General features: G+C 41.2%; 1 protein-coding gene and 1 pseudogene across 1 annotated transcript in view; one reads left to right on the forward strand and one right to left on the reverse strand.

Moving 5' to 3' along the window:
• The first annotated feature begins 4,257 nt into the window (after nt 1–4,257).
• Nucleotides 4,258–27,594, forward strand: part of IFT56 (intraflagellar transport 56) — a 61,477-nt gene continuing 38,140 nt past the window's right edge. The window contains exons 1-5 of the mRNA XM_085308797.1: nt 4,258–4,328; nt 4,496–4,633; nt 5,026–5,118; nt 19,338–19,452; nt 26,935–26,984. Of these exons, the coding sequence (XP_085164923.1) occupies nt 4,326–4,328; nt 4,496–4,633; nt 5,026–5,118; nt 19,338–19,452; nt 26,935–26,984 (399 nt within the window). The 5' untranslated portion in view covers nt 4,258–4,325. The remainder of the gene's footprint in view (nt 4,329–4,495; nt 4,634–5,025; nt 5,119–19,337; nt 19,453–26,934; nt 26,985–27,594) is intronic.
• Nucleotides 7,741–9,294, reverse strand: LOC146593728 (uncharacterized; annotated as a pseudogene).

Here is a 27,594-nt window from a genome sequence, read left to right on the forward strand (position 1 = left end):
AAATCAAGTATCTGAAAAGGCAATAAATTCAGAATTATTTATGGAAAATGATTTTTTTTTCCTGACAGAAGGAATGCATTACTTAATAGAGAGATAAGAGCTATTAAAGGAAGCAAAATCACTGGCACACATTCTGAATTTTGAGTAATTCAAAATTAATTTCTTGAAGAGAAATCCTCTACTGGAGGATGGATAATATGCCTTTCTTCCTTATGGCCTGTAGTATGAAAGCATATTCATAAGCAAGGGCTATCATCATAGTTCTGGGTTGCAGGGCAGCCTCTCAGGGCTAGTTGTTCCAGGCTCCAGTTTGCCTGAAGTGACTAGGAGAATGTTTATGTGAAATCCACTCTCCAGAAAGAAAACACACAGTTCTTTATTGCTGAACTACATTACAACTGACTGCAGTATGACAGGTATATATTTATTCTTATAGAAATCTCTCTAAGTAAAAGCTTACTTTCTTTTGGGTAGAGTGCAAAATATTTTTCTTCTCATGGAAGGTACAATTCTAGAAACAATGTTACCTGACAAGTCCAGCTCATGGGTAGGTATTTTTTGGTTCGTTGAGTTGTCAGCAGTAGAATATATATTGCTCCTCTTCACTGGAATTGCTAATGGTGCAATTCAGGCAATACAAAAATGTAAGTTCTAGAAATTCCACCACACGGTGTTCCTCTGTAACTAAATGAGATGCATCTTATTTGCAGCAAACTGCAATGTCAGAGATGCTACAGGAAACAAGGTCACAGCTTGTGATCATTCTCCAGAGTTTGACAGAGAGATCAGCTATTGTACATAGTTAAAATGTACACAACCTGTATACCTAATATTTTATATTATGCTTTCCATGTTCCACAAGTATAGAAATATAGATGGAAAGGTTATATTAATAGAATCACAGAATGGTTGAGGTTGGAAGATAATCTACCTCAAGCAGGGTCACGTAGAGCACGTTGCACAGGATCATGTCCAGGTGAGTTTTCAGTATCTCCAGAGGAGGAGACCCCACAACCTCTCCTGGCAACCTGTTCCAATGCTCTGTCACCCTCACTTCCTCTGTTCCAGTTTCCACCTGTTGCTTCTTGTCCCGTCACTGGGCACCAGTGAAAAGAGTCTGGCCCTATCCTCTTGATGCACTTCCTTCAGATATTTGTATAGATCCTCTCTGTCTTCTCTAAACAGGACCAGCTCTCTCAGCCTTTCCTCAGATGAGAGATGCTCCCATCCCTTAATCATCTTTATAGCCCTTAGTTGGACTTGCTCCAGTAGTTCCATGTCTCTCTTGTTTCAGGAGCCCAGAACTGGACACAGTACTCCAGATGTGGCTGCACCAGGGCTGAGTAGAGGAACAGGATCACCTCCCTCGACTTGCTAGCAACATTCTTCCTAATGCACGCCAGGATACACTAGCCTTTCTGGCCACAAGGGCACACTACTGTGTGCTCATGGTTAACTGGTTGTTCTCCAGGACTCCCATATCCTTCTCCACAGAGCTGCTTTCTGGAGGTCAACTCCCAATCTGAAGTGGTGAATGAATTCCTAGGAATATGTTTATTCCAGTAAATGTAATAATGTAGTAATATTTATGTAATATTACTGTAATAATATTAAATGTAATAATGTTTATATTGTTTATATTGTTTAATATTGTTTATATTGTATAATGTTTATATTCCAGTAAAGTACAAACATCTGTGCATTATCATTGTCTGTCAGCTATGTAGTATCCTAACAAGTGAACATTAACAGCACAAATCCAGCAAATCTGTGATTCTTTACTGGAGCACAAACAGAATCCTGATGGTTCAGGCCAAAGCTCTGTCTGCTCCAGCCTCCTATTTCCTGCGTAAGGTCCCAACATGGGACTTCCTGGTCAAAGTTCTCCTGACTGTGCTGAAACTGGCTAGGTGGGGGGATTCTGGCAATGACGGAGCCTATTTCCGTTCTTTCATCCATTCCTATCTACAAGTACCACGGAGCAGCAGACACTAGCTTCTTGTACACCTACAGGGAATGGTGGGTATTAGGTGATTAAAGGCTCATCTCCATAAACAGAAAGGAGCAACAGAGGAACAATGACAGGGAGAGAAACCCAAATAACCCAAGCACCCTGACCTGGCTCCTCCTAGGGCTGTCACAGGACAGCAATGAGCCCACTCTCCTGGTGTGAAACCCACTAAGATGAGGCAATGGGAGATGCTCTCTGGATCACCTTCCAGACTGAGGTGGTTACTGACTACAGGGGTATAGGACTGATTATGGGATGTGGGGGAAGAACATTTTGGTACTATACAARACTTATTATGGGATGTCTAGGGGAAGGACCAAAGACTGAAAAAAGGGAGGCATAAGGATGACTGGGGGAGAAATCAGTGTAGGAAAATATAGGGATGAGGAATAAAAGGGTTGATCACATTTAAACTGGTTGCTTGCCAGTACATTTGTCTAGCCATGCCCTGCACTTGATGACCACAATCTGTCCTAATTAAATTCAATTTCTAATTATCTTCCAAGATGAGAGAACTCTACTCCGTGTGGATGTGTTTATCAAGATGTAAGTACCAGCAACTGGCATTAGGTCATAGGGGCCTGTGTATCTGGGGTGTCAGCAACTGGAGAGACTGGAATCCGTGCATCTTGTATAGGTGCGTATGTCCATGTATAATCACTAGCAAACATCAAGCTGGACTAGCCGGCAAGCAGATTAAGAGGCCTGGAAGCCAAATACTGGAGTGGCCATAAGCCTGGGCTGGATATTGGTGAGACCAGAGCGATCAAAGAGTTAGCTACCAGAGCGTCCAGGAGGTCAAATCAGGCAGGGCTGCCAGAAATTGCGAGGTCTGTGGGTCAACTGAGAGACTCATTTGCATGTTTACGTATCTCTGTGCATGAGGCCACTGGAGATCAGAGGATCCAAGGGCCAGCAACAGGGTAGACTGAGTGTTTAAGGCCAGTTACTGGAAGGATCCATGTGTGTGTCTGTGTGCACATTTCTGTGTGCAAGGGTGTCTGTTTACCAGCAAACAGATTGGAGCTTTGGAGGCCTTGGAGATTGGCACCTTGGAGGCTCATATGACCAAATGCTAGTAACAAGGGAGGCAAGGTGCCACTGAATAGACTGAATGTGTGAGGCCAATTACTGAGGTAATCCATGCTGGTTGTAGTGGGAAGGGTGTCCGAGCATCAGCAGCTGGAGTGAAGCTCAGGTCCGGGTGCCAGAACTGGGAAGACCTGAGATCCAGGGGCCAGCTACTGGATAGACTAAGCGTCTAAGGCCAGCTACCTGTGGGACCCATACTGTGTACACATATATGTATTCTTCACCAGTAGGTTTTCATCCTGGAGGGGGACAAGATGAGGGTGTTTGTGTTTGCATGAGTGCTGTGTTGAGCTGGCTGGCCACGTATAAAATGCATGTATGTACTGCGTGTATGTGTATAAGTGCGACTACTGGGAATAGATGTTCCACCCTGATACTCCCTGGAACTGGGAATATGGAGCTGTGGTAGCCTCACCTCTATCAGGCTACTGGATGTGGCCACTCCTAACAGTGGACACTGCTCTGCTGGATGTACTATCTCACCACACTCTCTTTTTTTCATTTTTCATCCCTGGTATCATTTGATATTTTTAGATCTCTTTTTCTACTCTTCCTTTGACGAGTGAGACTAATTAAGAGGAAAAGCGGCCATAAAGGGATAATAAAACTATGACGTAGACCACATCATTTTGTTCACTCCTTGTTTCTTGAGCGGTAGTGGCTGAAGTCCTGCAACCTCTAAGATTGATTTGCAGGTATATGGTTGTTATTTAAACTGGCAGCACACATTTTAACAAGATCACGTGGACTCACCATGAGACATGACGTGTACTGGARTACGCCCCTGAACACAGGTGCTGACCCTGCCAGCACGGTGGTTAGTGGCCACACGGCTGTGCACCCCCCCGACCTCCCTGCTGTGCCACAGCCTGCAGGGAGGGTGACAGCGCCCTCAGCACCCTGAGCCCTGCCGTGAGCGCCACGACATCCCCACAGCACTGCTCTGGTGCCACAGAAAGCGTCCCCCAGTCCCGTCCCGTCCCGTCCCCCCCCCTCCTACTCCCCCCTCTTGCTCTGCCCTGCCCCGGCGCCATCTTGGGCACCGACGGCCGCCTGGCCACGCCCCCGCCGCTGCCTCGGGGGCCGCCGCAGCGCCGCGGAACCGTGGGGGGGGCGGCGCCAGGCGCCAGCCGGCGCCTCTTCGCTGCCGCGCCTCCGCCGTCCGCCGTTACCACGGCAACGGAGTGGTCGGCGGAGCGCGGAGCCTGGGCCCGGCGGCAGGATGGTGAGAGGCAGCGGGGAAGGGAGAAGGGAAGCGGGAAGGGAAGAGGAAAGAGGAAAGAGGAAAGAGAAGGGGGCGCGGGGCGGGCGCGGCGCGACCCCCAACTCAGGGCAGGGGCGCCTCGGCGAGGCCCCGCTCTGACTCTCCGCCCCGCTCCGCTCCCTGCCCAGATGCTCTCCCGGGCCAAGCCGGCCGTGGGGGGCGCCCCGCCGCCGGGAGACCGGCGGAGGAAGAAAGGGAAGAAGGTGCCGCAGCTGGAGGAGCTCCTGGCCGTGCGGGATTTCACCGGCGCCATCACCTTGCTGGAGGTAACGGCCGCGGCGGGGCGAAGGGRGAGGGCTTGTCCCCCTCCCCGCACGGAGCGGCGGCGGGAGGGGGGAAGCGCAGTACCGGGGCTGGGGCTCCCCCGGACCCCTCCCCAGCGCGGTGTTTCCCGCCTCCGCCCTCCGAGCAGTTAGGCCCGTTGCGCCCGCTTTAGCCGCGGCGCCGCTCGCGCGGGACGGTCTCGCCCGCCCGTGGGAGGGAGAGCAGCGTGCCGCTTCCCTCGGGGGGSCAGCCCCACGCCGCTTGTCAGGTTATCCTGAAATAAGTTGGCCTAGCGTCACCTTTGACTAACGGGCTTGCTGTGGGTGAGCCTGTGTGGCGGTTACAAGGCGCTCGCCAGCGGGCGGGGTTCTGACGCGCTCTCCTCCCCGCGCAGTTCAAGCGGCAAGTGGGTGAGCAGCAGGAGGATGCCGACCTGTGGATCGGATACTCCGCCTTTCACCTGGGGGACTACAAGAGAGCGCTGGAGGTGAGGCGAGGCGAGGCGATTCTGCTCCCTGGCGCAGGGAAGCGGGAGGCTGTCCTAGAGCCATGACAGCGGGTGGGAAATACCCTGTAACAAGGAAGAATTCTGACAGGCCATTCGAATATAAACAAACGTACAGTAATAAGGCCAGTGATGTGGAAAGCCCACACTTGGATTGCGAAAGAAGTATTCGATGATGAAAACAGACTTTTTTTAACCTTGTCTACTATCTGATTTAGTATTTACTCAGTAGCCTAATTTGCACTTTCTAATGTCATAGTACATGACCTAAAGTTTCCATTCCCTTTTTGTAGGTAACCTTCCACAGTTTTGGTTTTTTAGATTTAGCTATGTCTTCAGCTTCATCAGGTACCTAATGTGTAATATGCATGTTCTGTGTTTTCCATTCTTACTTCCCAGGTTGATATTTCTGGCCCTTTCATGTACTTTATTGTTTTTCTATGTATTTTCTTATGTTAGATAAAATAAAACATTKTTATTATTTGAAAGTTTTAAGTCACTAAAATAAATGTTGATTACTCAAATATGTGTAAATTATCAATATTTGCACCATCAGGTGCTACTGTATCTCTTTTGTGCATGAGTCCCTATGCTATTCTTTTTATGTTCATTTATGTCTTCACTGAAACTGAATTTGTTGCCAATCGATTTGCTATCAATGAATTTGTTGCCAGAGTCACTGGGATCATCTTTTCTTTTTGGTTGCATATTTCTCTGTAGAAGTCGAACAGATTTGTGTTGCCTAGCTTGCTATATACCTCTGGGGCTAGGCATATGCTGAGTGCAAAGAATCTAGGCTAGAATCAGTTTTGCATACCAGAACAGGAAGCATTGTGGAGTGTGGTTTGGAGATGCCACAGAGGCTGCGCATAAGCTAGAGAAGATCTGGAAACAAAATGGTCTATTTGAATAGTATTTGTCTCATTGGTGTATTTCTGCAGATCTAAATTGTTGGGTCCACATAATACTGCATTGTACCAGTTAGGCTTACTGATTTCAGTCTTTTTTAGCTGGGGGAGGTCTTCATCACAATCCATTGTGAAATATAGGTATGCTCTGGGCATTTCATAGCCTTTTATCTTGCCTTCACTGGGAGAAATGTTTAAAATGGGTGATAATTTGAAGTATTAATGAAAAAGAAAATAAACTATTGAGGAGTAGATTGTGGCACAATGATGAAATTTTTCCTTTTAGATAAAATTAGGTGTTTAACTATAGTGATGCGTGGTCACGTACACAAGGTTCAAATATGAGGCTGAAGTTGAATTTATTTTTCTAAACCTTACAAGTAGGTTCACAAAGATATTCCACTTTACTTTTGCTATAGAAAAATTGAAGAGGAAACATTTGTTGGCAGTAGATTTCCATATTCAGTGAAAGAATAATCACGTTATTTTTGCAAAGATCAGATTTTTCTGTGGTGTTTGCTTCACCACTAGGTGGTGCTCTTGATTCAGATTTGTAAACTATGATACACAAAGTCTTTCTGCRCTAATAGGAATATTAAAAGGGGGTTGTATTTCRGGGATTTGGTGAGGTTTGGGGATTKTTTTTTAGTGCAAGATCACAGGGCCTCTATTTTCAGATTTCATATTAATTTTGGCATAGTAATAAGTTGATACCTCTGTTAGTTTGGTGACACGAGAAATGAGTTTGTGCATCTTGACCTAGTTCCTTTTGGGACACAACATGGTGCGCTTGTACTTCCCTACTTCCTAATAATCAAGGGATAGTGCATGGACTCTGGAGACTGATTTAATTCCCTTTCAGTTATATATTTATGTATTCAGTTATCAACTTCAAGGTTGAAGTRTAATGTTCTATCCTCACTGCTGTGTTATAGAGGCCTTGTTGGCACTGTCAAGGATAAACTCCTTGATTATTTATGCTCTCTAGACTTTCTAACACTCTTTGGGGTGTGCTGAGAGCTCTGTAGATCAAAAGCTATGGGTAAAATTCTCTAGAGTAACACTACACACAGTCTAGAGTTATTCACGATCTTGAGTGCCAGCAAGTGAAAGTGTTTAGTCTAGTATACATTCCCAGTCCTTGTATTATAAAAAATTAGGCTTGCTGGCCTCCATAACAGGGTCCGAATCTAGGTTTCCACAGAAACAGACGTTCAAACCAAAATTAGAGTAAAATAAGATTTAAGAGCACATGTGCAGAAACTAAAGCTTGAACTCGGTGCCTCCAAAGAGGGACCCTGAAAAAGAAATTCCTGGGCACTTACACTCTAAGTTTCCCTGTCCTTCACGTGATGGTTTGGACCARTTGTGAAATTTAGATCTGGGGTCTTCTCCTGTTTCATTTGGTCCCTTCATTGTGTCTAAGCAGGCTGTAAAGAATTTCTCTCTTATCTCCACAGCTGCAGCTTCTCTTATTAGACAATTAGGCTTCCTTATCTTTCTAGCTTGAACCAGATTTGAGGCCTTCTTTCCCTTAACTGGTGAAAAGTTCACAGCTTGTGGCCCAAGGCTTCAGCAATCTTAGCTACTAACTCTAAGCGAGTTATGCTAAGTGCTAATTGACCAATTCTAGACAGCCTCAGTCCAATATTCTTCTAACAGTCCTTCCCCCCCCCCCCTTTTTTATGCATTCCTGCTAACATTTTAAACAGAGTTCCCGAAGTTTTTCGAGGCAAATTAATACTTTCCATAATTTTATGTATAGTATTACTGTAAGTAATAGACCTACCATGGTTAAACTTAATATGACTACTACTGGGTGCAACATGCAATTACAAGTTCCTGTTGCAGTTGGTGACCACCCCAAGAGAGTTTCCCACCAGTGATACTCTCCATCTCTCTTTAGCCTTTCTAGGACATGATGTATTTCTTCTGCATTGTGGTGAACCATAATTAGTTTTTTTTTTTTTTTTTAATTAATCCAGATGTGTTCTAGCAGCTGATACAGGTCATCACGTTGTAGTAGTTTTTTCACCAGTGTTAGATTCATTCTGGTTGGGACAGGCAACAACTCCTGACTTAATGTATAGTTAGACTGGAGTAACTGCTAAGATGTAACAGGAGCTGAATAGTTAAGTCACATCCAATAATCTTCRTAAAGTTGCAAACACAAATATTTGAGTGATTACTTGTATCTACAGTAACATCACTTACAAGTATAAGATCACAGAGGGTTCTCATACAAACACATCCTTTTCCAATATATACAAGTATACTTTCAGGAGTTTCATCAGGATGTATTTCAAAATGACAAATGTTTTGTTCAGTATCAAGACAAATGTMTTGGGCTTTGATGGTTTTAGTTTCACAAATGAATCCTTGTTGTTTCTGTACAACACATGCCAGTTTGCCATCTGTTTCTGTTTCGCTGGGCCCACACTCTGTGTTCTAATGGACAGAGTATTGTTCCGTTGTGATTTATTCCCAGTGCAATGATTGGGTATATAATGTAAACCAAGGCATTGCATATTGTTAAGACAAAAGCTGGAGCCTTATTGTTGATGGGGTTATAAGTAAAATTGACTAAATACCACCAAGATTGGAATTTCTTTTCATATTTAGTTACATTATCCCAAATTACCTTTTGAATTTTAGTGGGTAAGGTGCCCTCTTCACCTTCTCCTATAATTGCTGCTATCATTGATTGCATCCATAGTTGAGGTTGGATACAACTTAAGAGCTAATGAAACATTAATTAGAGCTGCACCAAGTGCATCCACAATCAGTTGGTGGTCTTTTTCATTAATTTTTTCCCATTGAGGCAATATTTCAGATGAAAGCCATTGGTTAGTTCCCAAGGCCAAAAGAGAAGACTTCAGTGGATGTTTTAATTTGTACAAGTCATTTGTTGTTGTGCTTAACTTATTTATGAGCACTTGAGCATCTATGCTATTTAGGACTCCCAGTCCTGTTTCTGTACCAGTCACATCTTTCCTTGTTTGTTTTGGAGAGGTGAGGGTTCACCTAGACAACCATCCTGTCTGCCCCACATAGGACGCACTTGGAAATGGTGAACAGATTGGTTTGATTGCAGAGATAATAATTTGTGATAATAATTCTACTTGTTTAAGAGATCATGATGGATTAAATAATACTCATGTTGTCCTGTATTTTTGATCACATACAGTCCAATTTTAGAAATTTGTGGGGTTAAGTTTTTCATATCCCTTATAATAGAAGAGGTATTCATGATGGGGTCCCAGCTAGTCAGGGAGGATGTTGTTTTACTAAGCTCAGTAGTGCATATTTTAAATTCGAAAGATAGCCCCACACTGTGACAGGACCAGAGGCAAACTACAAAAACAGGTTGTATTAAGGTAAAATTGTACCAGCAGTGTAGTCTTTCAGTGACACAGATTTTCCCTTCCTTTTCTTTTGAATTGATGTCAGTCACAGACATCTGAGTTGCCTTTTCATGGGAGGACCCATTCACCATCTGTCATCCTATCTTTATTTCTTGTCCTGGAGTTGGGGGAGTCGGTTAGTACTATCCCAGCTCCATTCATTCTCTAAGTATACTGCAGTTCTGTGCACAGTTGAGAGGTTTAACCTTTTATTAGAATTCAGTCTCATACTTCCAATATTCTTAACATGGGCTTGGGACCATGGCCACTCTAGGGTTCTCTGGCCATGGGCTAGGAGGAGTAATATGGTCAGGATTTGGAATAGCAACATGAACACAGCACTTTCATCTGCCATCCTTGGGGTGCTGTAAAAGAAAATAAAGACTTGTTTCAGTGGGGAAATTTTTAACAGGCTACCTTGTTAAAAGGAAGGAAAAATCCATCATGTACTAATTTTGTTTTGCACCACTGCTGTTGATAGCTTCCCAGGAAGGTGGGCCACAAGACTCAGTTACTAAGTGAACAGGATGATAGCATTCACACTGAATTTCGCTTTCCGACTCTTAGTTGCCATAAGCAAGCCAGAGATTACTTCTGGAACCTGTGGATAGAAACAAGATTAGGTACATCCCTGGAGTATGCTTAGCTGTCTTCATTGCTCTGTAGTGACACCCACTGTACTCCTTGGTCCGCCACTTGTTTCATTTGTGAGTGGTGAATCCAATTCTCTTTTTCTATAATTTTAACAGCATAATAAGAACTTAACAATACAATGTAGAGTCCTTCTCATTTTTGTTCCAATTTAGTTTTTCGTGAGAATACTTTCACTAATACTTCGTCTCCAGGCGAAGTACTTGAAGTACTTCGGCAAAGTACATTCACGTACTTGAAGGTCTGATGGTACTGGCTGAAACCACTGAGCCTGATTCTGTGAAGCCTTAAATTGTTCCTGTAAAGCTAATACATATTGTGTCATCCATTCATCTCCATCCAGTAAGCTGGTCTTAGCGGGAATATAAGTTCCTGGTACCGTTGAATGTCTCCCAAAGAGAATTTCCGCTGGTGTTATTCCTATGGGTTGTCATGGAACATTTTGAACATCCCATAGAGCTAAGTTCAAAGCCTCCGGCCATTTGAGACTGATGTGTGTGTATAACCTTGTTATTTTTTCTTTTAACATTCTACTCATTCTTCCTTTTCTGAAGACTATGGGTGACAAGGGGTATGTAGGTTTCTTTTTATTCCTAGTGATTCATATAATTGATTACTTATATTTGCTGTAAAATGAGTGCCCCTGTCTGAATCAATAGTTTCTGGAACTCTGTACCTGGGTATGATTTCCTTTAGTAAGGCTTTTACTACCCCTCCTGCACCAGTCTTTCTTGTTGGGAAAACTTCTACGCAGCCTGATAACTGATCTACTACTACGAACAAGTGTTTGTACCCATGGGCAGATGGCATGTTCGCATAATCTATTCGTAGTCTTTGAAAAGGAAAGTAGGCCCATGGCCTGCCTCCTAGTTCCGAATTTTGTCTTTTTTTTTCAGAGAGCTTTTGGCAAGTGGGGCAACTGTTAGTTATTCTTTTTGCAGCAATATAAATCCCTGGAGCCACTCATACTTTTTTTCGCTTGGCTAGCCACGGCTTCTACTCCTCCATGGGCTTTACTGTGGAACCATCTAGCCACAGTAAATACATATTTTTTTGGTAGAATTGGTTTTCCTCTAATTGTCCATACTCCATCATGATCTTGTTTTGCTTCCCACTTTTTCCATTGTTTCTTTTCTGCTATAGAGCAGTCTTCTTCATACATGGTTTTGGTGTTTGTTAAATTCGGCCATTCACTCTGGTTCCCCATAGGAATTGCAACCCTGCATTCTTTTATAGGTTGCCGGGCTGCAGCTTTTGCCACAGCATCAGCTCAGGTATTTCCTTTACTAAGTTCTGTGGTGTTTGTAGTGTGGGCTGGGAGTGCATTACAGCAATTTCTTTAGGCAGTTGGATTGATTCCAGTAAATTGCGTATTTCTTCTTCATTTGCTACTTTCCTTCCTGAAGATGTGAAAAACCTTCGTTCTTTCCATAACATCCCAGTTGCCTGATATATCCCAAAGGCATATCAAGAGTTGGTGTAGATATTAACTCGCTTTCATTTTCCTAAAAGCATCCGCTCTGCTCCTTGTGCACTTATTCGTGCAGGAGTGGTTCTGCCTCTATTACTTGTTCCTGACTGACTACAGCATACCCAGTTCATCGTCGTCCATGCAGGTAGTAGGATGAGCTGTCTACAAATAGAACTAGATTTGGATTTTGCAAAGGAACATCAGTTAAATCAGTCCTTGGTTTACTGGAGGTGCACATCACCTGTTCACGTTGATGGTGTTCTTCGTCATCCAGTAGCAGTATTACAGTGGCTGGATTTAAGGTATTGCATCTTTTCAGAACTGTATTATCTGCCATAAGGAGGGTTAGTTCGTATCAGTGTGCTCATTATGGAGATAGCGCTTGGGCTGCATATTGTTTTAGCAGTATCTCCACTTCATGTGGGATATAAACAATCATAGTGTCCCACGATGAGGGTGCAGCTTTCTTCTACTCTGACTGCTGCTTCTGCCACAGATTCAATACAAGCTGGTGCCCCTGCTGCAACTGAGTCTGGTTGGACAGAATAATATGCTACCAGTCGCTGATGAAGTCCTAATTTCTGTGTTACTACTCCACTGTCAATCCCTTTATGTTCAGGTACATACAAATTGAAGAGCTTTGTATAATTTGGGAGCCCGAGAGCAGGTGCAGACATCAAAGCTCCTTTTGTGGTTCTGAAAGCTTGTTCTCTTTCAAGGCCCCGTGTAATTGGTTCTGTCTCTTCATTCTTAGTTGCCTCTATCAGGGRTTTTGTTAGTTCTCCCAACCCCAGAATCCATAGCCTGCAAAATCCCACAGCTCCAAGGAATCCTTGTAACGGTTTCTTTGTTATTGGTTGGGGGAGTTTTAGTTTTATTATAGCATCTACCCTTTCTGGGTCTACTAGTCATTGCCCTTCTCTTAGAATGAACCCTAAGTATTTTACCTCTTGTTGACACAGCTGCAGTTTAGAAGGAGATGCACAGTGACCCTTTTCTGCTAAAGCAATACATAGATGTACAGTCTCTGTTATACGGGTATTTTCATCCTTACTTGCTATGAACAAGTCATCCACATATTGCAGTAGAGCTGATGCCCCTGGTCATTTGACGTCCTTTAAATCATTCCTCAATATTCATGAAAAAATGGTGGGAGACCCTTTGAACCCTTGTGGGAGGCATGTCCATGTTAACTTTCCACRTAAAGGCAAATAAGGGTTGGCTACTTTCAGCACAGTGGGATACTAAAGAAAGCAGCTGTTAAATCAAATACAGTAAAATATTTTGCCCAATACASTATTTGCAAAAGTATAGTGGATGGATCAGGTACSACTGGGTGAGGAGTCACCACATGTTGATTGATAGCCTGCAAATCTTGTATAAAGCAGTATTCTGGATCCTGATCTTCATCTAATGTATTCTTTTTTTACAGGAAGTGTGGGAGTATTGTATGGGAGTATACATACTTTAAAACCCTCCTGAGCTAAATATCAGTCTACTTGCTTCTGTATACTCTTTTCAGCTTCTTATGGAATAGGATATTGCTTTATAGATGGTGGGACTCCTTCCTTTGTTTCTGTGACTACAGGTTGGGCTGATACTAATAATCCAGCATCAATACTGGTTTTACTCCATAGTGCTGTTGGTACTGACTTTAACATATTGGGTATATTCAAGTTCAGATTTTTGGAGTTCGGATTGTCAGTTATTACACTCATTCCCATAATTACTAAATCCATTCCCTTGGATGATAAGCACAATTCTACATCTAGTCCTTGCAAAAGATCCCTTCCCAGCAAATATACTGGAGGTTCTTGGGCTAATAGAAATCTTCCCCATGCGCTTTTGTTTCCTATTGTTACTAATAGGGGTCTACTTAAATTTTTCTCCCCTCCTGCAGTGATTCCTTCTATTAATACCTTATCTTTGGTTTTGGATCCTCTTGGGGTAAAATTTAAAAGAGGTAATGTAGCTCCTGTATCCACTAAAAATTCGACTTCTTGTCCTTCTACTTTTCCTATTATGTGTCCCTTTTGATCTAACTGAATACACATACTAAAAATCCCTAACTCCTCCAACCCCCAAGAGTTGTCAGAACCTCCTTCCTCTAGTCATTGTGAATGATTTCTTTCTTGCACTAACTCTTTGCATTGATAATTTCCTTCCCTAGTTAGGCCTCACAGCTGAAAAGGGCATTCCTGTTGTAAATGTCCTAAATTCCCACAATAAAAACACTCTCTCCCTTTGCTCCATTCTAAATTCCTTCCCTGTTTTCCAGGCCTTGGCTGGGACCCTGGGCTCGGTCTTCCCCTTCCTCGACCCCTTTCTTTTACTTGCAAATTTCTTGCTAGAGCTTCTGCCAGTTAACTTGCTTCTTGTTCTTTTGCTTGCTTGCTTGCTTTTACTTGCTCAGTCTTCTGTTTTTCTTCTCACCCCTCATAAACAAATACAGCTACACTTAAAATCTATTGTAAAGTCTCCCCTTCCCAAGCTGACGAATGCTCTTTAAAATACTTTCATATATCAGGGGCCGCCTGATCTACAAAAACACTAATTGCAAGTGAATCATTGAAGTTTTGTGTGGTCATTCCCCCATATTTTAGCAGAACTTGTTGAAGTCGTTCCTAGAAGTCACTAGGGTGTTCATCTAGTCGCTGTCTACATTCTTGCGCTTTAATCCAATTTACTGCTAACTCACCACATGCCCTAATTTCTTCTATTAAATTGCAGAGTCCTGTTTGGCACGTGGCTCTATCTCCTGCATTATTATAATCCCAGTTTGGATCATTTCCTGGCCAGGGGTTTCTATTCCCTCCAGCCTGCTGAGCTAATTCTGCATCCTTATTAACCATTTTATCTTGCTCATCTGGTTGGAATAATTCCTTCAAAAGAATTTGGGTATCTCCCCTGCTCAGATTGTATGCTGTGCATATGTTAGAAAACAGCTGGGCGCACGGCTCAGCATCTTACATTAACCTCAGCATTTTACTTCCCCACAAAGCTAGGTCACCAGGGCTGGTTAGTAAACACATGCAGCACAGGATTAGTTAGCACGTTAGAGATCATAGGATAGAGTCCGGCAGCCAGTAAAGAAGATGGAGGAGGAGGAGAAGGAACAACAGGTAGATTGTCAGGCATATAAAATGGAGCAGAAATTTTTTGAGTGCTATCTGGAGTATAGGTTTCTGCCCACGCAAGTGTTACTTTTGGCAGGGTTCCTTTCCTCCTTCCACCTTGGCTCGAATGCTCTCGCACCCAAGCTCAATTATCCCAAACATACCAGTAATCCATTTGAGCTGGAAATCTATCTTCTAGATGATATCACAGAAAAGTTAATTTTTCCTGATCAAAAGTCCATTGCGGTGGCCACCGCTGCGCTGGATTACCCTCTTTTGTTGCGAACGGCCAGTCTTCTTGGCATAATGTAACTGTGCGCTCTTTTGACAAGCTGACAATCTTCTTCCAATTTTCCAGTACCTCGACTAAGGGCATCCCCTTCTTTACGCCAGGTGTGTTTTCCATTGCTAGTRCACCTTACGCCGATTAGGCTGCGCACCTTTTGAAAAGCTGCAGCAGGGGAGAGACTCAAGCTCACCCTTATACTCCCTACTGAGAGGGACTCTAACCCCCTCTGGAGCTCCCTTTTTCCGAGAGGGACTCTAACCCTCTCYAGAGCTCCCTTTATTTTTCCTTTCTCTCTCTCTCTCTTTTTCCCCCCCCCTCATGATCACATTATCGATCCAAAATTTAGAATTTGGTCGGTAATTTAAGACTCACCATTTTGGTGCCTCTCATTGCCCAAGATCCCAGGTGAACTCACCTGATGGCGCCAGATGATCATTTGGAGACGAGAGGTCCCAATGGTGGTCACCAAACTGTTATGAAAAAATTAGGCTTGCTGGCCTCCATAACAAGGTCCGAACCTAGGTTTCCACAGAAACAGACGTTCAAACCAAAATTAGAGTAAAATAAGATTTAAGAGCACATGTGCAGAAACTAAAGCTTGAACTCGGTGCCTCCAAAGAGGGACCCTGAAAAAGAAATTCCTGGGCACTTACACTCTAAGTTTCCCTGTCCTTCACGTGATGGTTTGGACCAATTGTGAAATTTAGATCTGGGGTSTTCTCCTGTTTCATTTGGTCCCTTCATTTGGTCCTGTTTCATTTGGGGCCTTCTTTTCCTTAACTGGTGAAAAGTTCACAGCTTGTGGCCCAAGGCTTCAGCAGTCTTAACTACTAATGCTAAGCAAGTTATACTAAGTGCTGAATGACCAATTCTAGACAGCCTTAGTCCAATATTCTTTAACACCTTGCCTCATCTCTCACAGCTGGTGGGATTCCACAGAAATTCTGCTGCTCAATAATCTTTTCATCTATAATGGTACTGTCGTGGTGAGGTAGGCACACTGGTTGCATGGCAGCTTTTGGGTAGGCTTAGGAGTTGGGGTAAAATAGATGTCATCACCTACTGTGAAAAGTGGAAAAAAAATGAAAGAGACAGAGCCCCATCTCCAGGAATATGTCCAGAGAGAATGATAGCAAAATATCTGGCACATCCACATGTGGGTCTTCTCTTGTCATAGGCACACTAACAGATGATCTCTAGGCAGAGACCATTAGCTTGACTAGGATCACACTTCTCCCTTCTTAGTAAGCAGATGCCATTCTCAAAGGATATACCACTGACAGTGACCCAGTGGGATCACCACTGGCGCTGTGCACCAATTTACAAGTGGTGGTGTACCAGATCCTTGCAGCAGTCATGGTCACTGTCCTTCCCCAGAGACTGCCTAACTTCTGACATTCATAAACAGATTAAACAGATTTTTTCTAACAAGAGGGTGGCCAGTTTCTTCTTAAGATAGCAAGATCAAATCAGTCTTCTGGAGCCTGCCACCTCTGTTATCCCTAATGAAAAAAAAAAAAAAAAAAAAAAAAAAAAAAGACTCTTCCTACCATAATTGGTTCACAGCACTGATCTTAAACCTTTCCAGAAAGAAATCGTAACATTACCAAAGGACCGGAATCAGAACGTAAGTCCTTCTGGGCTGCCTTATCTTATAAGATGAGGCAGCTAGGACCTAAGAATGTGAGGGTTATAAGACATATTTGAGATACTGACAATTTAATTGGCAAGGACAGGCACATTACTAGGAACATGTTTCACACTGACACTCCACAGACACAGATTTGGCTTAGGTAGATGGGATGCTGGCATGACACTGCTTCCAGATATGGTAATGCTTAGAAGTCCTCCTGCACAGGCAAACCATGTTGGCCAACCAGCTGCACGTATGAGGACAGAGCATGATCTCTTGGTCAGAGCCTTTAATGCATTGTTTCTGTTTCTTTCGAATTCTCACAAACCACAGCCAGAGCTTCAGACAGTCTTTGTGATCTGCTGTTTCCCTCCTAGCAAGGATTTGGGAACCATTCCACTTCTTAACTGGGCAACACCTGCTGCCTACTCCAATTTGGCTCCAGATTACTTTGGTCAAATAGTGAAGCGTGAAAGGAACACGGGTATACTGAGGTAACAGCTCATCCATGAGGAATATCTGGCCTTGCTCCAGAGCTTTTAGTAGAAATATGAGAAATCAGGAACGCTTAACTTCCTGATGCTGAAGCAGAAAGTAAATAATGGATCTAGCTGAAGAATGTAAAAGATAGGGTACAATAAACATCTCTTTACCTCCTTTAAGCACTTGTGATACAGCTCCACAGGTTGGCCGGTTTCTTGGCTCTTCAGGGCCTATATTTATGTGCTTGGAGAATCCAGACAAGTACTGAGTCCAGCATGGTTCTGCTCAGTGCCCTCGTTATTGTCAGTAGGTATCTGTACTGTTAAGCAGTCATCCCAGCAGCATGGATCTACAGAAAGATGTATGTGCCTGTGTATTGTATTAGGGTGAAAAGCAGAGAAAGGTGAAACAACAAGAAGCTGCTGAGCTCCTGGTTGGCAAAAGTGTGCTGCAGGTTAACTGCTGGGAAGGCCATGGGAGGTTTTTGGAGAGGAGGGAGCAAACCTCTCCTGTGGAGTATTATTTGAGGGATGGTAATGTTGAATGCCCTTCAATGAGTAAATGGGCAACAGCAGAGTCTGGGCTCGTGGCCCAGAACTACAAGGTAGGGAGRACAAATGATCATCTTTTTTATTTACTGTGTTTCCACAGATTCACATTGGTACTGCTACAGCAGTSTCTATTTATTACTTGCTTTGAACAGCCAAGCCAGAATGTGACTTGTGTTTACGCACTTTGTCTTTTCTAATTAATCTGCCTGAAGCCATAGCCTGAAGAGACCTCTGGGTGCATTTAATCTGAATGCATTTTGAAATATTCCATATGGTCCTGATAAATAACGATGGCCTGTCCCTCAGAGCTCTGTGACAGACCTGTGTCACGACTGAACTGGCCTCCATCGGAAGAGTTGGTCTATTTGTACAAGTTTTCTTTGAGGGTTTTGWTTTTTYTTTTTTAAAGTCTTCTTGAAGGACAGSTAGCCTCTGACGTACTAGTGACACTGGGCCAGCTTTCAAGGACACAYCTTACYGATAGCTTCTTTGTTTGGGAGTGCTGTTTACTTTCACTTGGCAACAGAAAAAAACTTTTATGGTTGCAAACTATAAACTTTGTTGTCATCAGCATGTCTATTCTGGGGATTCACTGCTGTTTGGGCATGGCCTTAGCTTATCTAGCACTATATATCTCTGCCTTTCCCCCAAAGGGAAGAAGAATTCCGCCAATATGGTAAACTCTCACCAGCGAAACAGAAATCCCAACTCATATGTTTCAGAGAAGAGTGTGGAGTTGGCAATGGGATGTGTGAGGGAGGTGACAGCCTGGCATTACCCAGCCTATTTGCCTTACGCTGCTTGTTGGGCATGTCTGGATGAGTAGCGGGAACACCAGCAGGAGGCACTTTCACGGAGCTGGTCCTTCTTCATAATTTAACAGACGCTTGACAGAGGGGAAAAATGGCATTGAGGGAGCTCCCTGCCTCTSTTTTTAGTACCTTGTTATTATGCAAAGATATTTATTTTCAGGAGTATCACTGGTCAGTATCTGCAAAGGGTTTTTTTCATTAAAAAAAGATTGAAAGATTGATCTGCTCAGGCTTTTACTTTTTCACAAGTAACAGGAAGGGAAGCAGTGTACATGACAGTGTTAAAGGATATGTAATGAATGTCGATGTGTAAGAAATTTCAGAATTCGATGGCTGTTTGCTATAAATCTTAAAATGGGAAGTGATGATGTTAAGCACTGTTTAATAGTGCTTGTATTTCTAGGYTAGTGCCTATTTCTAGGCTTGTATTTTAATCTATACTAAACAGCTACCTACAGATTTTTTTACAGTTTAAGAGTTGCTCCACTAAGTATTCACAAAGGGATTTCCCTAGTGTTTATGGCTCCCAGGCTTTGACTGGAGCAGTAAWTAAGAAAGGGTCAGAAAAGACTGAGGAAACGTTGGTTCCTTTGCTATTTTTAAAACTATTACAATATTAGGCAGCATTTGTGCTGCTATGGTAAAGATTCACAGTGCTGCTTGTCTTTGTTGTCTGTTCTATTGCTGTGGTCAGAAAAGAGCCAATGGAGTATATTTTATGCCAAAACTTAATAATTTAGTTGTAAGAACTACAAAGATTATCTTGAGAATAAGTTGGATGATCTGAATAATTTAATAATATTGCAAAATAATGAAAGAAAGAGTGGTACTTAATGTATGTATTAGAGATTTTAAAAAAAATCAAAACTCTCATCTGTTGCAGGAATATGAGGCTTTGACTAAGAAACCAGCTTGCAGTCCTGATGTTTGGGTGAATCTTGCCTGTACCTACTTTTTCCTGGGGATGTATACACAGGCTGAACAAGCAGCCTTGAAAGGTGAGATGCATGTCTTGGATTGATGTAAAGGATAATTTGTTGTTTTGAACACTAAAAGTGATTTCCAGAGAAGGGATTTGATGTTTTGGAGAAGAATGAAGTATACTTTTGAACAAAGGCTTTTTTCATTTAACAGGAGAGCTATCATGKTTTTTGCCTTCTAAAAAAATCTTGGCAGGTGGAGCAGTTGGAACTGAAAGAGGCATCTGGAAAATAATTCCTCTTAATTTCTAAATATAAAACCCAGCATATGCTGACCAGCAGCAAAACCTCATTGCTCTTTTGACTGATTCTGTGTCTCTGAGCCAGTGCAGATGATGGTAATTAGGATGTGAAATTATCAGAAAATAAGCATACGAGGGAGTTTAGCACTCTCTGATGTGGACAAAAACTCCATTTACATACTTTAGGTGACTTAGTAGGTGGTCTTGTTGCCTTATAAGTTGGTTATTAGGCATCTGAGTTTCAAGGCATAGAGTTCACTGCAGTCACATCATTATTATAGTTCCACATGCATGGGATCRTTTAAAAGAAGAGAAATGGAAAATAGATTCCCTGGCAGTTTTATTGCCTAAAAGTGTTTCTGTTGTTTGATTTTGTTACCCATCACTTCCTGTTTATCTTAGTAATTTATACTGTTTCCCATCACTATAGTATCTCAGTGCTTTCTAAGTAAAATTAATAATAATGAAGTTCTCAGTCAACTTCTGACTCTTGCTTTTTTAGGATAAAACTCAAACTATGAGTTTTGTCTTTTGTTTCTGTTTCTTTAGTTTTGTAGTTGTCTTGGGCTGAACATAGGGTAGGGAGTARAGAATTGTGTACTCTTCTGCTACTGTAGAGGAACTTCTTTGAAGAGGGTGGTTCTGTAGTATCTTTTAGACATAATTAGAGCCTGGAATCTCTTTAAAATCCTCTGAAAGTTCATTCTGAGCTTGATTCCCCCAACTGAAAATGTTTTATTTCCAACTCTCAAATGTGGAGCTTTGTCATCCATTTTGTTCAAGAAGTGTGTAAAYTTCTAATATTCACAGATGGTAATTTAATCTTTAGAGCACCAAAAGTTTGAGCTTGGAGATTACTATCTAGGACTTGAACTGAAATCTAAAATTGACAATAGAACCTGAGGTGTCACTGTTGACCTAAGCCATGGAGGAAGCAAGCCAGTACATCCTGTAGCAATTGCAGCCTGCTTATTGGCATCAGCTTTAGATAGCATGAATTACAGTAATCTGTTCTAGAGATGACAGTGCACAGTTGGGCATGCATCTTTATTAGCCGTGAACTGAAAGTGAGAGAAGGTTAATTTTCCCTGCCCCCTCAGATCAGCTCGTAGTAGCATGGTAAATGGCAGGGTAGGAGTGAGATTAGTGGTACTTGGGCACCAGAGAAAAGAGAAGGAATATTAGAAAAAGAGTACAGGACATAGGGAGCRTAGCCAGGGAAAGGAACAGAGAGTAGCTGAGTGCTGACACTGGTGGTGTCCTGATTTTACTTAAGTGTTTAAGTAGGACAGCATGCCAGTTTTTATAGTAAGGTGCTAAGCCTTTCTACAATGCTCTTGTGAGTACTGTAAATACTGATGATTCCTGGCTACTTAATGGCGACAAGGCAGGCACAACTGAAGCTTTGCAAAAYTTTGGAGCCTTCAGTGAAGAACGGAAAGTATTACATATTCCCCTTTCCCCTCACATCACCTCCATCTTGTCTGAATTGAGGTCGAACCATTTTATTTTCAGTCAAGAGCTATCCTCTTATAGATTTTTTTAACATCTTAGCATGCATCGTTGGTGACTATTCTTAACAGCTAGGGCCATGGCATCTTATAATCTCTTTCATGGCATTGCAAAAACATTGATGAAATAACATATTTCTTTGAATAGTAAACCCAATAGGTGAAGTCTCCAAAAGAGTACCATTTATACCTTGAAAWCTGCTGAAAAAAATGACAGATATTGCTAGTGTTGGGCTGCTTACAATTGCTATTTTAGGGTTATTTTGCCTGAGCTCTTACATACTCTTTGCTATTTATTGAGTATTGTTGTAGCTATCAGATTAAGACCTTGAAAGTAGCATAGTGCTAACACAAATGAGGGAGAWGTAATTTGTTTTCACCTAGAATTCTAAAGTTAGAGTGTGCTGGAGTCTCTGAATGAAAGGGAACAAAAATGTCAGCTAACTTTCTGGAACAGCTTTTCCAAAARAAAAATCCAGAAATCAAATAAAAGTTCTTTCTTGCCATATTCTATTGCTAGTGCTTAAGAACAATTAATTTTTTACTGWTTGAGGAAGAATATGCAGGATATTTAAAAAATAAGAAGAGTTAAAGGCCATGAGATAATTACTATATTTCATGCAAGATCTGTATTTTGCATTCTCTTCTGGAGTGAGGTTTTATCTTTATTTTATAATAGATGTGAAATGTTCTCCTAATTTGTCATTACTTAATTGAAACTTAACAGTACATCCTCTCAGGAAAGAATAAATCTGTATACCAAAGGTTATACAAACCAGAATTATTGCAGATATAACCTAGGAAGAGGAGCTGAAAGGTAGTAAAGTCAAGTCTTTCTTTGAAGGTTGTTCATTACACTTGTTCTTTATTTCCTCTAGGTTTTCTTCCAAATTCCTKTCAGACATTTCTGACTTCTCCTTTTTCCCTGCTGTCACCTTCTATTGTAGTTACTAACGTTCCTGGATCTAAGATGAAGGTAGAGTTACTTTCAAGTCAGCCACTGTTGTTTTATGGTCATCCCACAGCAAAGCTGTCAAGTGATGCTTTGTTTATTCTTTTTGCATATGTGCTGTAATACATGGACTGAACATACAGTTTCTGTAATATGTGCTAGCCCATCTAGCCTTGGGAAAATGAGACTGAGAATCTTAATCAYGGCTTAAGAAAGAATAAATTAAATCTTTAAAAAATATTAAGAAATATAAAATTWAAAAATTAACAAATAGTCTTGTGTTGCATTCATAGTTCCTATGTCTTCAAGAAACAAAGGGCAAGGACCAGAAACTCATCTGGCACATCTGCATGGARATCCTGGCAACTAATCCTAGTATATAAAACCTAGTGCTGTCAGAAGCCATTGACTAGCACTGCATTAAGAAGGAAACAAGAACTAACAGTGTCTTTTAAACCACAAAGTATATGCCAGCAAATGTGATTTGCACGTAAGTGGGACTGCAGTTAAATCTGTTTTGAAAAACATTTTTTCAGGATAAACATTGAATTTTACAATTAAGATTCATGCACTGACAAGACTGTGTTGCTGAACCAGTCAAAAAAGTTTTTTTTATAATTACTTTTTCACAGCACTGTGTGTCAGCTCAGAATGWGGTTTAACTGAAGAGAGATATTTCTCATTTAACACTACACTGGAAGGAGCGTTATTGCACAAAAGCAGAACGGAGATGAATTAGTAAGAACAATGGCATTTTGCAAACTAGTTTTGCTTATGCCTGCACTAATGTTTGCCAGGTGTTAGATAATTGTCAGCAGCGAAAATGTGCAGTTATGAAAGGGCATGGAAGAGTTGCTGTGTGTTTTTTTTTTTTTTTTTTTTTTTTTTTTTTTTTTTTTTTGTCCTTTAAAGTGCCTGTTCACCTATATGCAAAATTATCTGCTTCCTACTTGTATTGTAATTATTGAGAACAGTAGTTCATTCTCCTGCATTTTAGTTGTTTCTGAAATAGTAGTGTTTGATATATGGAACTTTAAAAGTGCACAAGTGAAAATACCAATTTATATGTATTTAAACTTCAAAAGCTACTGACCTTATTTTTTGTTTTGCTTTTTGAGGAATGTGGAAGCTACAAAACAGGAATAATTGACAGTTTTTRTTTCAGTCATATTCACATTACTCTGCTTAGGCATGACTGAAATGAAATGTGTATATGTTCCAAGTAACTGAAAATAGTTGAACTGACTTTTAATTTTGAGAGAGAACAAGAGTATTTTGAGGGAGGGAAAATTTCAGTTAATTTCCTCAGTAAACTTCACATGAGAAAATTCTGAACAGTCTGCAAGTGTGAACCTCATTGTTGGACCATGGGTTTTTTTCGTAAGTTTTTCAGCCAGGAGCTGCCTTAGGACCATGTTGCTCCCACCAACTCCTAGCTAGCGTGTGAAACGCTGCTGTAGGGTGTGCATATGCCTTGTGTTTGCTAGACGGGATTTGTTAGTGCTGGACACAGGACCTGCATTGCCTTGTACCTTTATGATAGAGGGCAAAAACGCCAGAATGTCTGTGACCYTGTTTCATCATCTTCTAACTGCCTGTGGCAGCAATGTGGAGCCCACTAAGAGTATGAGCTGCCACTTTGTCAACTAACTTAAACTTTTTGTTTAAAAGCTAGTGAAAATAACTGTCTTCATTCTTTTATTGTAGCTCTTTATTTTATTTTAACAAATACTTCTTTGAGTAGCTATCCATTTAGAATCAGCACATAAAATACATGGGAAAATGCTTTTTAAGATCAGTGCCAACTGTAATCACTTTAGTGTCTGGAATATCGACACTGGTCATGACAACAATTGTAGCATAGGTATATTAGAGTGTTTYCTAGCCAGAGGTATACATATCCTCTCCAGCTACTTCAGATTTGTTCAGCACAAGGCCAGTACTAATCACTGGAGCAGGGCCCAACTTACTGCAATGCTGCACTCTCAYTATGTTTATCACAAACCCTAGATTGCTTAACGCTGATCTTAAGGAAAAAAAAAAAAAGTACAGTCGTCTTCCTGAAAAGTGAGAATAAGAGAAGATTGTGATTCCTTGTGGCATCAGTAGTTAGATCAGTGATAATGAAATTTGTTAGTAGCAGAGTCATAAAAGAACAATCCTAGTGTCCTTCAAAAACGTCATTCTCTGATGAGGAGGGAACTGCATAACTTCCTTTTCCAGTGACTGACAGCAGCTTTATCCAATATTCATAACCAGATTTGTCACAGAAATTAATCAGATTTGGTTCCTATGTTTCTTTGTCTTCCTCCAAAAAATGTATTTGGCACTGGGAGAGAAGAAACTGATGATACTGAATGTTTCCGTGCTTCTGCTTTGTTATATCAACAGGACTACATTTTTTGGTTATTGCCATCTACTTCCCTGGCTGGCATTAGGTAAAAGTGTCTCATTTTAAAGAGTAACAACATGGATTAAATGATGTAATCTGTTGTGAAGCAGGAGGYTTTTTACTTCTTCATATATCCAACACTTATTCCATCAGAACTCAAATTCCATGTTTTGCCTGCTTTAAGTATAGGGTAACATGGACTAAATCTGGCTTTTGCCAAGAAGTAGACTAATAATTTAGATGTTGGATCAGATGCCAGGTTTGAGAGGGCAGTGCTATAGTTGTTCATTGACCAGTAAAACAAAAAATTGTCATTTTAGATTCTTGAGGGAGTATTCCTTGCAAATCACTTACAGTCATGCTAAAACCTACACTGGTGTATTTGCTCACTGTACTGTGGTTATACATATGTTATTTTTAGTGTAAATCCCACAATCTATCCTGCTCGTATTTTTAGAGTCTTGGATGACCAATTGTTTTGAACTGTGAAGGATGGTTAGGGTGGCTGTGGTCAGCTTGTTTTGCACAAAGACACATGTGGGGTCCACGTGCAACCCTTCAAAAATTTGATACTAAAACCTATCAGTTAATGCTGAGGCACATGTGGAGTTACCTTGGTGTCATTGCTGACAACATTTTTAAGAACTTGCGTTTAAATTAGTGTACTCTGTAACTTTTAAACTCAATAGATGAAATCATTTATAGACTATATTACCTTGTTTATTATAATACTAGTGGTTCTTATAGAATAGAGATTCTAGATAGAAAGCATTCAATTCTTTAATAATTAGGCTATTGAGAAGCCCACAACATATTCTGTGTTGGAGACTGTTTGGCTTTTTAACAACTTGATCTTCAGCTAGTAATATTTTGCAGGGTATTTTGGTTTTATGAGAACTCTCTCCTACTGCCTTTTCCTTTTGGGACTCCCCTGTTTCAAGCAGTTCTTTAAAGATATGATTCACTGTTCCCATTTTCTAAAGTAGTTGGTGAGGAGGCACCCCATTTTCTAAAGTAGTTGGTGAGGAGGCACGTGTTTAAATAGCAGAGCTTAAGAAAGGAGAGAGGAAAAAAATAACTGCTGTGCCTAGCAGAAGCAGATAGATAGCTTTATGCTGCTAACTTGACTGCTTGATTGCTTTTTGACATTGTTCACTGAGTTCCAAAGTTCCCTCATTAGATGGCAAGAGAGTAAGAAGTCTGGAAGAACTCTGGAAGTAAGTAAGAACTCTGGAAGTAAGAACTCTGGAAGAAGTCTAAATTGCATTTGCAAAAATGTAAATTATTACTAGAAAATTCCATTGGGGTTGGGGGGAAGAGGTTTTGTGGCTTCAGCCTCCTTTCATGATTTAGGATGTCAGAAGAATCACAGCCTTGTGTTACAGGCCATTGCTTTGCTAACTGTGCRCTTTTGTGGCCTCACAAACACAGTAACTAATTCTGCTTTTTGTGAAGATTCCATATAAATCTTCTCTGTGGTACATAGGTTGCCAGCTGTTGGTCTGAGCAAGAATGAGAGTGCTCATTATCTGAGTAGGCTAAAGAAAATACAGGAAACAAGGGAAGGCTTTTCGGAAAATTGCTCACAGAAGAAATTAATAGCTCTGTTGGACAGGGATGTCACTCTCAGTGAAGCACAGGGCTCTCTAGTGACTTTAAAGCCTCACAGTTAACAATCTGTGTCATAGGGAGTGTATTAAATGGAATTCCTAATCTTGCTAGAGAAAGAAATTTGGTGAATTTTAGTGGCTCTAGAGAGAAGATATGTCCCTTAAACCTCCCTCCCGTTTCTTAGTTTGAACCTTATCTGATCTGAGTACAGGATTCTTCCATGCATCTTTTGTTTCTAAGGACAGAAGAAATACTAGAATTAAATACGTTATAGTGTGTGCATGAGGAACAAAACAGTAGCAGCAATGGGTTTCRCAGGACACTGAAAGTTGACAAGATTCCTAGAATTATGAATCACATAATCTACCTCAARTATTACATATCATAGAAAGAACATTAATTTGGTTTTTCTGTTGCTGTTTTTTATTTTTAAGAGATGCTCTGCTGTATGTCACTTGTGCAAAATCGTGGAATTATACAGAAGGCCYTGCACAGAAATAATAGTACAGTTCATCAAACTTGTAAAGCTCATAGAAGGAAAGGACAATGACAAACTATTTTCTGCAGAGGTTTCAAAAGAAATGACAGCGAATGAAGATGGGAAGCAGGAAGGCTTTTCGAGCACCATAAATTGGCAGAACCTGCCCGAGGGCGTGATCTGCACAGGCTGTTGCAGTGAAGAAGTGTACTTGGGCTAGTTAATGACAAAACATGTGTGTAAGCAAGTCTGTTGGGAAAGGGAGTTAAAACTGAATTGTTCTTTGTATCCATACTACTGAATTTTCCTTTCAGCACCTAAGAGTCGTCTCCAGAACCGTTTACTCTTTCACCTGGCACATAAGGTACGATGTTTCTTCATTGCCCATTCTTTGTTTTATTTTCTTTTCAATTTAGTAATATGTAATTTATACTGGCAACCTGGCAGAACAATTAAAATGCCTGTGGTGGCAGAACAAACGTTTTCCACAACCGTCTTACTATATTCAAATATGAAGGAGAAAGTGTGAAAACAGGGTCTCAGAATAGATGCCTTCAGTATATATCATCTAAAGCAAGTCCTACCAACACATTTTACATAAGTCACATACAGAAGCTTAGTGGTATTTTTGATTGCAAGGCATCTGCAGCTGAATAGAATCAGAAATGTAGACATTTTCTTCTTCAAGCTTTTCTTCTAAGTATACAAAGTTTTCCTTGCTCAAAGCTGCTTTCTACTTAGCAATTTCAGCAAAACGGTCAATAAGCTATTACTGACCCTCCTACGTTATTCAGTATCCAAGACAAAATATTGTTTGTAGCATGAGATTTACTTTAATTTCAACAGCAATTAAAAGACCATTTCACTATCGTACGTAGCTGTATTCCCTTTAATTTGATTTTATACCATCCTGAAGTATACCTAACAAGTACTGTGCTCCTGCAGAGACAGTGTGTTGAGTAAAAGAAAGTATT

This window comes from Rhea americana, unplaced genomic scaffold, assembly GCF_003343005.1.
Source record: "Rhea americana isolate MKP2758 unplaced genomic scaffold, rheAme1 scaffold_281, whole genome shotgun sequence".
Taxonomy (NCBI): domain Eukaryota; kingdom Metazoa; phylum Chordata; class Aves; order Rheiformes; family Rheidae; genus Rhea; species Rhea americana.